At 40.6% G+C, this 15,863-nt stretch overlaps 1 protein-coding gene across 5 annotated transcripts in view; it reads left to right on the forward strand.

Moving 5' to 3' along the window:
* The window catches only part of shf (Src homology 2 domain containing F), an 83,212-nt gene that overhangs the window by 56,498 nt on the left and 10,851 nt on the right, over positions 1-15,863 (forward strand). The window contains exons 3-5 of one of the 5 annotated variants that reach the window (XM_077519774.1): positions 5,345-5,563; positions 7,059-7,157; positions 11,490-11,636. In XM_077519774.1, coding sequence (XP_077375900.1) covers positions 5,345-5,563; positions 7,059-7,157; positions 11,490-11,636 — 465 coding nt within the window. The remainder of the gene's footprint in view (positions 1-5,344; positions 5,564-7,058; positions 7,158-11,489; positions 11,637-15,863) is intronic. The other 4 variants (XM_077519772.1, XM_077519771.1, XM_077519770.1 and 1 more) reach the window with 4 other exon arrangements.

A 15,863-nucleotide genomic window follows, 5' to 3' on the forward strand; every position in this document is an offset into this window, starting at 1 on the left:
TATAATAATGCTTCTTGTCAAAAAACAAAAACAAAAAAAACAAATCTGACGCAGTTGGAAAGCCTGTGTATTACCTTTTAATTGCTGCCACATTTGTATGGAACCTATATTTGTGGGATGAGCAGCAGAACTGAGCATGTGGGTTGCACCCATGAAAAATTTGCCAACTCTTTGTCAGTGCCAAACTGCTTATTTATGCGGTTGACTTTCTTTTTTTTTTTTTTCTCCAAAAAAAGCTTTTTGTACATGCACCTTTGAACATAAAATGACCTTGTAGTCTTTTAGCTATTGTGAGGTGACTCTCTTTTCAGATTCAGGGTTTTTGTTTTTCACTATTTGTACTTGTGAACGTTTTGTTTTTTGTTTTTTTAAACAAGAATAATAATTTTATAAAATTCGTAGAACGTCTTCACAGTTAATTAAGGGGCTTATATTTGAATACACAATAAGAGTGTAAGTGTTGTCTTTGTATTATTTATAACATAATACATAATACTTACCCCTTAAGCCTTCCAAAGAGAACTTTTCCCCTAATGAGGCTCAGAGTGCTGTGTTCAGGGGCTGTTGTACAAAGAAGCGTCCCTCACCTCATTACCTTTGACTCACTGTCACAGTGCGTTTCTGTTGTTTATAGCTGCCGACTGTGTGTAACACACACTTGTCTGGCTCGCTTTATCTATTGACTGCCTTTCTTTGTCTTCACATCCCCAAGGCCTTCGTTCTTCTTCTTCTTCCTCTTCTTCTTCTCTGTCACTTTGTCTAGCTCACTTCCGTCATCACTTTTGTGCTCGGTTGTCTCCTCCGGCTTGTTCCTCGCCCCACAATCCAGGGAATGATTCGATGTGGATGTCGTTGTCTTGTGGGTGGAATTCTCCACAAGTCTTCCCCCTCCAGGCCATGCGGGGGAACAGCAAATAGACACATCTTGTAAAAACTAATACACACACGGGCATATTGCATACCTTCAATGTCGCAAATAATTTCCCAATGTGTTTAACCTTAACTGTCACACAAGTGTAAACGTATTAGCATGTTAGCGGTCGTATTTGGAGTTTTTTCTGATCAACCTACAGTGTCTTCAGATTGCCAAGACGTTTTTCCCAGAGGAACAACAATTTAATCTATATTCATTCCCAGCCAAAATGGCAACATGGCATTCTATGGCACCACCATCCTGCGGCGGCTGTAGCAAAGTTGTTAGTATTCTGCGAGCGCCAGCCACCTCATGGCTCCACTCACCAAGCGGAAAGATAGTCAACAGCGAGGCCACCGCGGGTCAGGGAGCAAACACCTTTCCTTGTCGGCCATGTGCCTGACTGACACTTTACGCGCCATCATATAACTCCCACCTCGGCTGCGCTGCTAGGCCATCACACCAAGTAGATGACTGGATGTTACTTACATGCCCCGCAGCTACTCCGGACTGTGTGTTCACATCTTAATTATATCATTTTTCTTTAGCATTCACACGGTGTTATAGCAGAATTACTTAGGGCGCTATTATTAATGTGCGTCTGGCAGCAATTGAATGTGTTATCAGTTAATTCAGCCGCTTCGCTGGGACGTTATCATCCACTCAATGGGTGTATTTTCATACCCATCAGAGCATTAGAAAATCCAGATGAAATGTTATTAGCTCGGGGCCTTACATTTAGCCGAGCATTTTTGCATGTTGCCTATATAAACAGAAATACAGTATCTCATTTAAGTGAGGACACCACTCACATTGTATTTTGTATAGGTAACACTGAAGAAATTAAACTTTGCTACTGTAAAGTAGTCAGTGAATACTTTGAAGATCAGTGTAAATTTGCTCTCCCCTCAAAATAACCCAACATACAATGTCAAAATGACTGGCAACAAAAGTGAGTGAAAGTATATAAAAACTGGTGTCATCTTGGTCTCATCCAATCTTCTATACCACTTCACTATTAAAATGTGATCAGCATGATGGAAACAACTGTTATTTAAATATAAATACCAGGAAACCAGTAAATACAATTCTGAATGGATTTTTTTTGTAAGCTCCAGTGTGATATTTGCCATTCAGCTCCCTGTGAGAGCAGCAATTTTTGCAGTACTGAAACACTGAACAGATAGAAATGCACATTCAAAATGTTTGGAGAGACATGAAAATGGGCTGATCTGATTTTTGTTTGTTTTTAGTAGTGGTAATGGAAAATTTATTATATTGTACAAAATCCTTACAATGAGTATTCAATTTTTTTTATTCGATGGATGGATGGATGGATGGATATATATATATATATATATATATATATATATATATATATATATATATATATATATATATATATATATATATATAATGATGTATATATGATTGAGGGATATGATTGTGAAATATCCCATGAGCCACCTCCAAATATTTTCAATACAGTGTAATGTACGGAAGCAATCATACAGGGAGAAGATCTAATATTTCGAGGGAAGGGGAGGCTAAATGTGGCAGTCACGGAAAACCCTTGACACATCCGACTGGCTTTGGCTTTACGCTCACATTCTGGTGACTGGCTTTTATTGCGTGAGTAAATGGTTTAAAGGTTGAATGCCGTGCTCGGTGCTGTATCCCCCCCCCCTTCCTTTTTACACACTATTTCAGTGGCATTTAACAGATGCTTGTGGTCACTGCTACTGCAGCTTTAATGAAGCACACTTTTAAATCTCTCGCAGCACTCAACAACTTTCCGACTGACTAATCAGAATTTAGCCACAGCGCTCGACTCTTTATTTTTAAAGGGCCAGTGAGTTTTGAATCAGTAGCGGAGGAAGTGCAGCATCTGGACAGGAAGAGGGGCTTCCTGTTGGTGTGGTGGATCAAGGTATTCGGTGAATGGGCCCTAATCTTAAACACAGAGGTCAAAGACTCCGGCTGTGTTGTAACATGCAAGCTGTTGGATGTCATGGCAGTCATTGTAATTTTCTCGGACAGATGTGCCTCAACGCAAGCTAGCATGGAAGGAATTGGATGTATTTTCATCCTTCCATTTTCTATTCCACTCACTAGGGTCGTGGGTGGGAAAGATCCTGTCACACATTGGACTGGTCGCCAGCCAATTACAGGGTACATATGGACAAACAACCAATCACCCTGCATTCAATTTTGAATCTTAAATTTTTGGAATGTGGGAGGAAGCTAGGACCTGCAGAAAACTTCATGGACCATCTTGATACAGAACCAAAGTGTAAAACTATCCATCCATCCATTTTCTTGACCGCTTATTCCTCACAAGGGTCGCGGGGGGTGCTGGCGCCTATCTCAGCTGGCTCTGGGCAGTAGGCGGGGGACACCCTGGACTGGTTGCCAACCAATCGCAGAGTGTAAAACTAAGGCTTTTTAAAAACTAAAATGACCCCTGATAAGGAAAGGGGTTCCCCACCTGTGGATTAAAAAATAACTTTCCTACTCTTCCAAAGCTATTTGCTCCTCTGTTGGCGAGCTTGAATCTTAGCTTATGGTGATTCTGTGTAAATTACCCGTGAGATCAAACAGTGTGAGTGTGCCTTGCGGCGTGGACACGGATCCAGGCAGCTTCACCTCACCTCCACTAGCGGCCCATTAGGCTCCCAAACTCATCGCTCGTTTTTGTCCGCAAGAGCTACCAGCGGGTAAGAGGCAATTATGCAGCAGTGGCGGCATAATATTTCATTCCCTTCACATGGTGGACACTAACGGCTTCATGAAGAATAGGAGGGCGGTCGCAGAAAATGGGGAGCTCTCAAGGGCATGGTGGTTCATTAGGAGTGTCGCTTTACGGGGAGGATGAAAGGGTGGGAGTGCATTCTGGTTTAGGTCAGGTGGCGTTGAGGACATTCGAAACATGTTTGTCATAGTAAGGCAAGACCATTTTAAAATAGGACCAGAAGGATCCACCATTTTTTTTAGAGCAGTTTCTTTTGTGCCATCAGTCATTTGTTGTATTATTTTTGCTGTATATCCCACCTAATGTCATGGTGGTAATAGCAGGTCAGCCTCACAAATGATCTTGATTTTGATCCTGATTCAAATCTGGATTGGAACAGAGGTTTTCTCTTTGTACTCAGGCTTAGTTCTACATGACAAAATATTGAGTAAATTGTCCCATGTCCATCAAAGTTAATGTGATTGTGAGCGCTTGTTTGTCTATATGTAATCCGTGATTGACTGGAGTGTACCATATCTCTTAGCTGAGCTAGGCTGAGGGTAAACTGTGTGGAAGATGGCTGGATCATAACTGATTGTGGTTCTTTTCTGTCCTGGTTGCTGTTGTGCTACAAAACTTTGACAGAAAGCAACTGGATTTCTTGTTCTCCTCAAACATGCACGGAATTTTGTTGTCATAATACATATTTATTTTCCATGTGATATGCACAAATGATCATAGTCGAGGTACCAGTTCCAAGACTTGTGAAAATAAAAATAGAACAGCAAACTCAGATAAAATAAATACTATAAAGAGATAAGGGAGATTCATGTTTTGAGTGTGTGCAAAGACGCAATGCAGCAAAGGTGTGGATGCAGCAGAATGAAAATGGAAGAGGCTTGAATTGCACATGGTATTTACAAGGTCATTTTGCACTTGACAAAAAGAATGAGAGTGTTTGAGAATAAAGTGTTCAACGTGCAGGGATGAATGGGCACGGGGGTGCTGATGTTGGGGATATAGAACACTGTTTGAATTTAACAGTTTAACAGCTTGTGGAAAGAAGCTGTTCCTCGGCTTGGTAGTTGGATGGGTTGTGACCGTGATGATGCAGAGAGCCCACTTTCTGCATATGCTAGTGAAGATGTTGGGAGGCAATTTCACTTCTTGGGCTACCATGACCTTAATAAATTGACAAAATTGTATATCATTCCATTGGTGGTGTAGTGGTTCACATAGAAGCGATAACTGTCTAACGCATTTGAAATAGGTTGCTAACCAAAACAGCAGCACCTGCCAAAGTTGTAAAATGGCCTCTTTATGATGATTAGTGTGTGGGCTCTTCGCTGCGTTGTCTGTGTCCATTTCATGTCGCTGGAATCGACACAGTTTGTTTTAAACTCCACTTTCATTCATGTAGTATTATTCCAAAAATGTCTATTTGTACAAATAAGGACTCCCCCAGAATAAATAAACCACTATATAAATTAGACAGGCTGATAGACAGTGACACATGTTCTTTTTATAACTCAAACAGATGTTCTTGGCTTCTGCTACTGTTGTTGGCAGATGTGAGTGCTTTGCATATCAGTCTACCCTGTAGAGTCCAACAAAATGAAAACAGACCAGACCAAACATCATAAAGTTTTATATCAGAACAAGAACAAAAACGATAACTCATTTCTTGTCACTGTCTTTAGAAATCCGATCCAGCAGCCGTGGGCCTAAGGATGGCGGCACCAAGCAGCTTCCCCTGTATGACACCCCGTACGAGCCCACGGAGAACGGTGGGGACTCGGACCCGGAACGATCGCGCTGCCCTCGAGAGAGTCGACTGCCTCAGGATGACGAGCGGCCTCCTGAAGAGTACGACCAACCCTGGGAGTGGAAGAAGGAGAGAATTTCCAAAGCCTTTGCAGGTACAGTATATGTGAGATGAGATTTATGGTTAAGCTTGCTGACAAAGTGCCTCCAACAACACTATGATATATGTGATACTGGGAAATGTCTATAAAAGAAAAAAAAAGGTAGAATATAGGAAGTTGACTTTGATGTATAAAAATCTTCTGAATTGAATAGTACTTCCTTCAAGTCCTCTTTACCACCGAGCAGTACAGTCTAGAATTATTATTATTTTCTTACTTTCTATTGTTAAATATACAAAAGTCTGATCTGGACAAAAAACAGTCAGTTGATTGGTTAACAGAGAATCTCAATTTAATGGAACACAATGGGATACATGCAAGAATCTGTTTTATAATAAATGCAATACAATACATTTTCAAAATCTCTAAAATAGCATGCCACTTATATTATATTATATTTTCGTGCAGTATTACATTATCGTGATCAAATGCAGTCCATTGATTGGTTGACAGAATTGTCACTTACAGGAGTGGAATAGGATGAACGCAAAAGTTTTACATTTCTATTATCAAAAGCCATACTATAGCATACTTTATTTGTATTCTTACTTCGGATTATGATATCTAAAGGGTGGATCCAGACAACACAGTCCACTGATTGGGTGACAGAAAATTTTCACTTCCTTGTGTCGAACGGAAAGGATTTTAAATTAACATGTTCTTTTTGTAAAGAAACTTTGTCAGGTATGAATTTTTGGTGTTTCAAAAGAGTTTTTGGAGACTAGATGCAACTTGTAGAATGAGCTTTTTCTATACTTATCATGCAGGCTATCAAAGTTAGCTTGTTACTGTTACCTTGCTAGCCTTGGTTAAACTGCTGACTTGGCGGAGCCTGTGTACTAGTACACTCTATTCAATTTCCATCAGGTTTGTGATACACAGTCGGACTGAAGAGAATCTAATACGAACTCCTGTTTATATCCCATTTCGTGTATATTAATACTTACGAGAGGAGTTGCAATGTAGTGTGGTTGCGGACCACTTCCAGTGGACAAAATCTTACCATTTAATCAACCAATCGGTTAGTGTGGCAATCAAAGCAAACTGAACTGTACCACTTGGTGGAAACATGATTATTGACTGTGGTTCTGCCTATCAGACTGTATCAATTCCGAAAAGGTTATCATTTCTTGTCATTTGTAACCAATTTCCATTTCCTCCCCTGCTACACTAACACTGTTCTTCCAGCTTTAAACTCACATCCTTTCCCACTTTCTTCTTTTCAAGCACCTGTCACCATGTTTATTCGCAGGTGTTCCTTTTTTGTACTGTTTTTCCCTTGAAGCAGGGAGGATGGGTGTACATATTTGGTTGTGCAGGCAGGTGCATGTAAGGCCAAGTTGGCTAAGGCAGCCATAACATCAAAACAGGGCTGTTCTAGGCAAACAAATACAGGATGCAATTATGCATAAAAACATATCACAATATTTAATCAGCCGTCCGTATATATGTGTATATATATTTTCTTTTTTTTTGTATCCTTGAACAGCTCTGCTTTGTTATGACTGCATTAGCTACGAGGGCTCTATAAGTGGCACTGGATCAGTTCCCCACAGAAGAAAGGACTGCACTTCTAAATCCCCCACAGGTACCACCACCACTGTGCAACTGGGCCTCTTTGTCTTTCTGTCTTTTTTTTTTTTTTGGTGTTTTTTTTTTTTATATGATGTTTTAACCATAAATCTTGTGCTCATTTTGGGATTTATGCAGGGGGGAAAATGCCCTCAGGTCGCGGTCTTTTTGATTAATAGGATGAGAAAAGGTCGGCCTCTTGAAGTGAAAATCAGCTGGCTTTGAAGGTGTACGGCGCTAGAATGACATTAGCAGGGGGAGTGCAAAGGCAACAAGTGTGAAAATATTGCTAGTTAGGGCCCGAGCAGCGACCGCTGCGAGGTCCCTATTGTTCCTGAAGGAATTCTTATTTTCTTTATAATTATATCATATTTGATTGATTTGACATACTGTGTGTGTATATGTGTGTACATATTCAACACCAAGTGAAACTAAAGTTTTAATCAAAAATAAAAGTACGGTAACTGTGAGTACTAGTAATCCCACACTGCCTGCACCAAAGCAAGTGAATGTACGAGGGCATACTAGACATTTAGAAAGTCAATTTTACATAAATTGTCCTCTTTGAGAATGTATTCATCTCTATCTCTGCTAAGAGATGCAGTCATCTCCGTCATGCTGCCTATATTATCTCATTATGTCGCCGACAAGCAGCACTCAGACATTTGTTTACAGACACTTCAACTTTTATTTAAAGCCCCTCGTTAAACATGTCTTTCTTTTCTTTTTTTTCCTTTTTTTAATAATGCCATTGGCAGCCGAGCCATTAAAGATGCCATTTTAAAAAGTAAGATGCATCTTAAAAGTACTTTTGATTCATCTTCCTTGTGTCTTTAAATGCAGGACATAAAACACAATGATGTGAATTGAGTCCAAGCCTCGTCATCTGAGGCTTGCTCCTCTGCAAGGTGTTGAAACACCCTTTAGATGTGTACATCAAGGAGCCTTTCTCCATATCAAGGCCTCAGCTGGCGTAATTCCTCTTTTTGAGATGTGCAACGGAAAAAGATTTGATGTCTGCAGCCAGCTTACGATCCGGCGTCAGGGGATACGGACTGATTTAATGTCCAGAGGAGAGACGCTTCTTTTTAACCATTCGTTGCTATGGATTCCCCCAGAAATTGCTCATCAATATGGAGGAATGACTTTGCCAAGCAAAAATGTCAGTAATAAAGATTAAGTCAAGATTATAACGCAGGGTGGGACAAAGGATCAATATCGCAAACGTGGAATAAAAATGATATTGTGATGCATCTCTGTTAAGATATTTTACCCACACACCTATATATGGATTGCTATTTATCATATCTTTGGTTGGTGTGATACTGTATTCATATACCAGCATGTGGACAAAATCAGTATCACTATGTATTAGACTGCACATCTACGCACATTTTATCCACTTTTCACAGTTACTGCTGTCAAATTCTAATAGTTGTTTCCACTACCAAGCCACTAACTGTCCTCTGTTGTATTCTTGTAGCTAGTGAAGGACGTTATGGCCCCGGTAATATCAATGACTAATGTAGTCGCCGGCAATTGAATTTTAATAGGCCGTTCCAGCAAACATCAAAAACCTTCACAATTTACACAGCCGCATTAAACAGGATAATGAAAGTGTCGCCCAAACAAAATATGATGAGAATGCTATCGTAAAACGGTCGCGCGCCGCCAGCTGCCCTCCCACTAGGGTCTGATACCACAATGCCAGACTATTTATCCTTGTTAATGATCAGCCAAGGAGAGAGCAATAACACTCCACAACTTTTTTTTTTTTTATTATGTAAATTCCAAGCCTTGTTAAGGTGTTGTGAAAGTGTGCAGACTTGTACTTTTGGTTAATCACTCATCCTTGCCGTGACCTCAGCACCAGCAGCAGCCTCAGTCACACAGTGGCAACAAAAGCCTCTTCTGCTGCCACCGCTGACTGAGGGCGCTGATGGATGAGTCGCTAGCTGAGGAGTGACCATGATGTATGATATGCGGAACAAATGAGGAAGCCTGCACGGGAGCAGGAGGAAGTGTGCTGGCGTTTTCAATCTGTATGAGCTCTCACGCTGTGGTGTGTACTACATCTAAACTTCCATTTGCTACACTTTCAAAAGTACGTTCACCATTGAGAGATAAGTTTCTATTTTGGAATCATTCATTGCAGTGTCCAAACATATTTTTATCTGGTATAAATCTCTATTATTACAGGAGCATTTTTTTTCTATATCTCTCTCGGTGTCTCTCGCTCTCGCTCGCCCTCTTTCTTTTCCCCAGTAATTCTGAACAATTACAACTTTATAATTGATTTATTTTAATCAAAGTAATAAACCCCCCAAAAAAACATTTATTTGCAGCTTTGATTTATTCACTAATTTTGTGCAAAACATTCACACACAACAATGATTATACTGATTCTAAACCAGTTACATAAACTTAGAGCTTCACTTTGTAACAATTTGCCCAAAAATATTTTGCAATAGTGTTTTTATTTGACCATTTATGACTGAAACATTTTTTTCAATTAATAGATTAACACCTGCTGTTCATAATTGGAACTCCTGCAAAGCCTCTGGCCAATAGTTTTCAGACTGGATTTGGGTTAGAATTTCCTGCCCTCTGTCTGCGAATGTGACATCATGTGTTCTGGCCGTAGTGATTCAAAATTCAATTTTCTGCATTCATAGCTTTAACATTCATAGCTTGTACAAAAAAAAAATAGCCATTCATAGCTCGTGCATAACTTGCTTAAATGCCCAATTAAGTAGTTAGTATCAGTTGCAACACATCCTGTAAAGCAGCATTCTACTACTTGTGCAAAACTACTCACAATGACATTTGGATATAACAGAACTAGTCTAAACATGGCATTCTGATTAATATTGGGTTTGTGGATTATGAGTTAAGCAGCAAAATCCACCCGTTTTTATTTATCTCGGGATGGCCACTTGCTGTCAACTGAAAATGACTTCACTCAGGTAAAAGCCAATCATGGATCAGCTTCAGAAAACAGGCTGTATCGATACACCTGCATAAGGACAAGATTGATATTATTATGTACCTGATTAGTTGTTTGGTATGACACTGTAACATACTTGTACATGGAGAAAAGATTGCCATCACCATTTATCACATTGCCACAGGTGTGTGCAAGTGTCACCTTTATGTATTTTTAATGAATCTTCCATGGGCTTAACGACCCAGAAAGTCCTCAAATAAATCATCGATTGGCTTTACGGTCAAGCGGCGGGAGAATCCTGGAAAAAACCCGTCGTTGTCATCCTGCTGGTGACGGCGTGCAGATAACCTTCAAGACGGCCCTCTTTCTTTCAAACGTGTCCCGCCGCCGCTCTTATCTTCACTCGCACACATTGGCCCACACACACGACCTACCCGCAACGTTTTCACCCGCTTCGCAGGCTCCCGCTGGCCAGCCCCGCTATAAGACTTTCATCACGTCTCCATCCTTTTTCTCATACAGATGGCGCTCTTTCACAAAAACATGCTCTGAAATGGAGCTCCATTGTATAATGTGATAGATAGGAGCATAGAGAAGATGTGCACCGGAGGGGTGTGTGTGTGTGTGGGGGGGCGGACAAACGAGGTTCTTGGTGCACATAATTTGCGGCATAAACACGACCGTCTTGTTTTGAATATGCATGCGTTTGCAATTAGCTGATTAAATTAAGCGCAGCCAAATGAAATGGCAGCGGAGCAAACAGGCATGCTAATGAAAAAGCCTCAAGAAACTTAATACCTGAAGAACTACTGTTCGTCAAGGTGGAAAGAATGCAAAGTAATCACATGAAATAGGACTGTTGTCTTTCAACACAAAAGAAGTGAAAGAAGTGAGAGTCAGGCATTAAAACTAAACTTCCCACTGCTGTCCCGGCATTCCCTCTTACACAGTTTTGATACAACCTCCAAAATTGGAAAATTGTCTCCATTCTGTGCCTGTGTACTTTATTCAGAGTGATAGTGAAAAATGCCGATTTATTTAATATGAGCTACGTTTTTCGACACCGTGACGTTTGTAGCTTGTTTCACAGAGAGTTTCAGCAAAGCGGCCACATCAGAGCCGTAACAACAGGCAGCATACCCTTACATCTTGGATCTGTTATGGCTTTGTTACTACCGCCAAATGCGGGACGCTTCCGTAACTGTGCTCAGCGTCTTCACAAACTAACTTTTCCCATCCTCTTTTCCTTCCTTCTCTCTTCCAGCTTCCTGTTTAGTCACAACCATCTCTCTACCTCAACTTGTGAAAAGTTTCACACTGTTTTCTTCTCCCTCTCTTATTTTTTTCCCCCTCTTTGTTGTCGTCCATCTCTTCCTTTGCTTCTTCCGGCGTCTCTTGCAGTAGAGATTAAAGTGATCAAGGACCTTCCGTGGCCCCCTCCGGTGGGGCAGCTCAACAGCAGCCCTCCCCTGGTGGAGGAGCTGGAGTCGCCCTCGCAGACGGCTCAACCCTCGCCCGGACAAGCTGCCAGCGAGCAGCACCACCAGGGTGGGTGTTGGTGTTCCACTTGTCCAATGTCCGTCCCATCGATCCCGCCATCCATCATTTCATCCATTCTTTGACCATATTTCCATTCATCCACAATTCTGTTTGTTTCACTTGTGGTGAGGTAACTTGAGAGAATTAATCACAGCTCTGGAAAGCTAGAGGATTTTAATATGAGGTGTATTGTGATGTGGTTAATTGCGGTATTAGGTTTTGGCCTTGGCGAGTTAAAAAAAAAAACGAAAAAAAACAAAAAAAAAAACTTGTTTTTTGTGATAGAGGCATGACATCCATTGAGCCCTCATCGAGGCCATTAATATGAGTTACGAGTCAATGTGGTTCAATATAATTTTGGATCCTAACATGCATTAGTTAAGTGGTTAAGAAATGCATAAAAAAATCCTTGCTTAACCTGGCAAAAAAAAAAAAACTTCTTGCTCTTCATGATAGGTATGAGTTATTCAGGAATGATTGAAAGAGTAGTTAGTAGCTATAGTGGCGTCGGGCATGAGCTTTTGTAAACACCGCACTTTTTCCATCTGGATTACACGTGGCAGAAAATCACAGACTCCTATGCTGAGTTTTAAGTGCTGAAGGCTCATTAGTTTTAATTGTGCCCAACTGCCTCTTGTATGCGTAATCACTCGCTCTGACCCCCCATTTCCTCTTGTCAACACGCTCGCCGCGCTTCCAGATGGTTCCCCAAATGGCGGCCTCCTCACTTGAGTAGCTTCAAAAGAATCACACTCATCTTAAGTTGTTTTTAGTCCGTGATGTAAAAGTTGTACTGTCATACAGGTGTAAGCAAAAGAGGTGTCGCCACCTGTGGGGGATGTGGTTGTTTCTGCATGATAGTGTTTAAGACTTGAAAGTGGCTCTGGATCTTCACTCAGCCTAGCTGATGATTTCATGGGTCGGTGGTTATGATGTAAATTAGCTCCACTGTTACATCACAATGGAGCATTAGTTCACAATAGCTTTCTCACAGATGTAAGAAGATAATAAAAGATGTATTTGGTTGTTTAATTTCACACTTGACTGGTGGTACCCAACTATTTGCATACGAGCAATTAGAAAGTCAATCTTCCATAATATGTCCCCTTTAAGGAGTTCGGCTTTGGACTTTCCACTGTATTTCCTCTTATTGACACTCATAACATTCTCCAAAAGCAGTCCTTCCACTAACGCCCTCTGAACTGCTGTCATTACACCCAGAAGTGAAGGACATGTGGCAGAACTAATGCAAGTAAATGGGATCTCCCCCCCGTGGAGATCGGCGTGTAAAAGGACACCTCTGTGCGCTGTGGGCGAGGACTTGATTTATGTGGGCCAATCCATGGGAACGCTTTCTGGTTCCCCCCTCATCAGCCGCCATGTGAGTGGCTTTGAGATTGGCATCCAGCTGTAAAGCGATCCTCATTCTGTCTGAGTCAGTGCAGCAGGTTTTGGGTTGCCCTCTGTGACCGTGTGACTCCATTTGCTCAAGCGTTTGTTCTCATCAGGGTCACAGGTAGGTTGGAGCCTGACTTTGCGCAAAAGGTGGGTTCCAACCTGGATTGGTCGCTAGCATAATATTCAATAATAGCGATCGTGCTCCATGTTTATGTTCCAGAAGCTGGTCTTATTTTCACTGTGTTGCTAACCAAATCAGCAGCACCAACTTATCATGTGTGCTCCATTTTTATGTTCCAGAAGCTGATGTGGTTTTCTTTTTGTTTTTGTACTCTGTTGCTAACCAAAACAGCAGCACCTACAGAGCGGGTGCAAAATCTCTTTAAGTATGGAGTCATGTTCAAAACAAGTTTCCTGCACAATACAGCTTACGTTAATGCCGATTAGCGTTCTACTATATATTCTGGGGGGCTTTGTTTACATTTCTTTATATTTATTTACATTTCTCCATAATCCTATTTTTATTTTATTTAAACTGTACTTTCACTTCAACGTGTCTTTGTAGCCAAGTATCAATACCTCTAAAAGTGGTCATTTACTTTACTCTATGTCTGGCAAATGACTTCATTAGGACTTCATTTTTGCCAAATAATTTTCACATATCTCCATGCAATACAAAGCACAGTATGGCTTCAAATTTTCCGTTCTTTAATGCCACCCAAAATCATGACTTCCACTATCAAAATGCTTTTATTACATTGTGGCATACAATTTAATATCTGTTTGACAGCCAGGCACATTCTACCTTGACCTTTTATTCCCAATTTTCATTTTTTAGAGTGCTTCCTCAAGAAGGCAAAAGCATAAAAGGGGCATTTCTTCCCTCCATCCATCAGCTTCCGACTGACACTTTCATCCGATTCCATCGACAATAGCTGCACCAACACACACAACATGACAGTTTATGTGTGTGTTTCTTCAGATAACTGCGCACATTCTCATCCCTCTTAAGCTGCCTGTCGGGGGCTTTTGTTCTCCTCTTGGCCAATCATCTCGTCAATCTCGTGCAGGAAAAGAGAATAAGCCCGGCTTGCCGATGTCGAAGCTGAAAATATACATTTGATGCTTAGAAGAAAGCAAAGGCAAACCGTTTTGAGCGTAATCCAATCACTGCACAGTGATTCAATATCTCTCTCTTCTTTTTTCTTGTCTAGGTTGGATGTAGACAAGAGAAAGATGTGGTCAAGTGAGCAATGCTTACAGTACAATGTGTGGGCAAGTAAAGATACAAATAAAACAATTATGCAACACAAAACATCACACATTTGTGATAAGAACACTTCCAAACATATACTGCATCTCCAAAGGGAAAGTAATTTTCCCTTATGAACATTACTTGTTGTTGGCATATTTATCCTGATGTGACCCACATAAAAAAAGCCTTAAGCACCCATTTCCAAAAATTTGAAGGGGACATTTCATGGTCACTTTGGCCATTTTCACGAGATCGTCAAAAGCAACGTGTCCTAGAGAGTTTTCCGATAGCTTTGAAATATGAGCCGTGGACTTGATAGAGACGCGACACATGTTAATTTTTTAAAAGGATTTTGTCATCATGTAGACTTTGATGGCATACAGTGGTGTGTATGTGTGTGTGTGATTGGCAGGTAGGCATGGTTGCAATATGTCATGAAAAATGAGACTGCAAAAGGAAGCGAAGGAAGAAGTTGAATAGCAAATGAAACAGCTGTCGACAGGGATAAGAGGAGCGAAAACATGCATCTATGTTGTCCCCACTGGTCAGTTGCCATGGAAACAAAATGTATCACACTCATACCGCACTGGCAGTCATATAATGTGATGCCCCTAGAAAACCAAATATGTCTTTAATGTGGACTTACCTGGCGGATCAGTTGACTGCTTTGCCTCCCCCCCCCACACCTCACATTAGTCCTGAGTGCTTCTGAGGCTACTGGTTTGTGTCAAGGTTTAAGACTAAAGAAATAAAAACAAAGTCATTTGGATTAATCACTTCCACGAGTTTGTAGTAGATTGCATCCAGGGCAATGAGTTCATTGAGTGGAGGTGAAGGGGAGCCCCTGCTGTCTAAACCTAGAATGACACGACTGTGGTATCAGTGAAGCACATTAACACCCAAATTAGAGGTCAAACGTATTATACCATCAATTAGATTGCATTGACATATATTGCACATCATTTCATGACAAACACAACAGCAGGTACGGATTTACTGCAAAAGAAAAATCATTTGCCAAGAAACTGTTTGCCTGATTGATGAACAGTGACAAACATTGAGGCGTTTTACTCAACTCGGTGTCAATAAAAATGGACCCATCTTGGAACAAATGTAACTTGTGATATTCTGTGCACATTTATGGGGCTTTCAGGGGTTTTGAGAGAGATTTCATCACTTTGACTTTCACGTGTAAGAAAAAAAAACTGCTTCGAAATGTTTTTTTTTTTTTTTTTAATCCAATAATTAAAAAAAGAAAAAAAAAAAACATCTACATACAGCAAGTCAGCATTTTGGTTCAAAAACAAACTTGTCATTGCATTTTGTCCACCAGCAAAATTACCTACTTTCATTTACTTTGTACTAATTTTACTTTTACATATATTTCAGAACATTTTCTTTATTTATTATCTCCACATTTAATGAGAAAAGATAAATTAAGTTGTCCATTTTGGCTTTTAAGCCACCATTTTGGCCATTTCCACGGGCGTCATTACAGCTTGTTGTCCATCTGCTACCAAATTTGAAGATTTTGTCATTTCTGATTGACTTTTTTTTTTTTCTCGGTTGCCAGGTGTTCTTTA

This window comes from Festucalex cinctus, chromosome 4, assembly GCF_051991245.1.
Source record: "Festucalex cinctus isolate MCC-2025b chromosome 4, RoL_Fcin_1.0, whole genome shotgun sequence".
Classification (NCBI taxonomy): domain Eukaryota; kingdom Metazoa; phylum Chordata; class Actinopteri; order Syngnathiformes; family Syngnathidae; genus Festucalex; species Festucalex cinctus.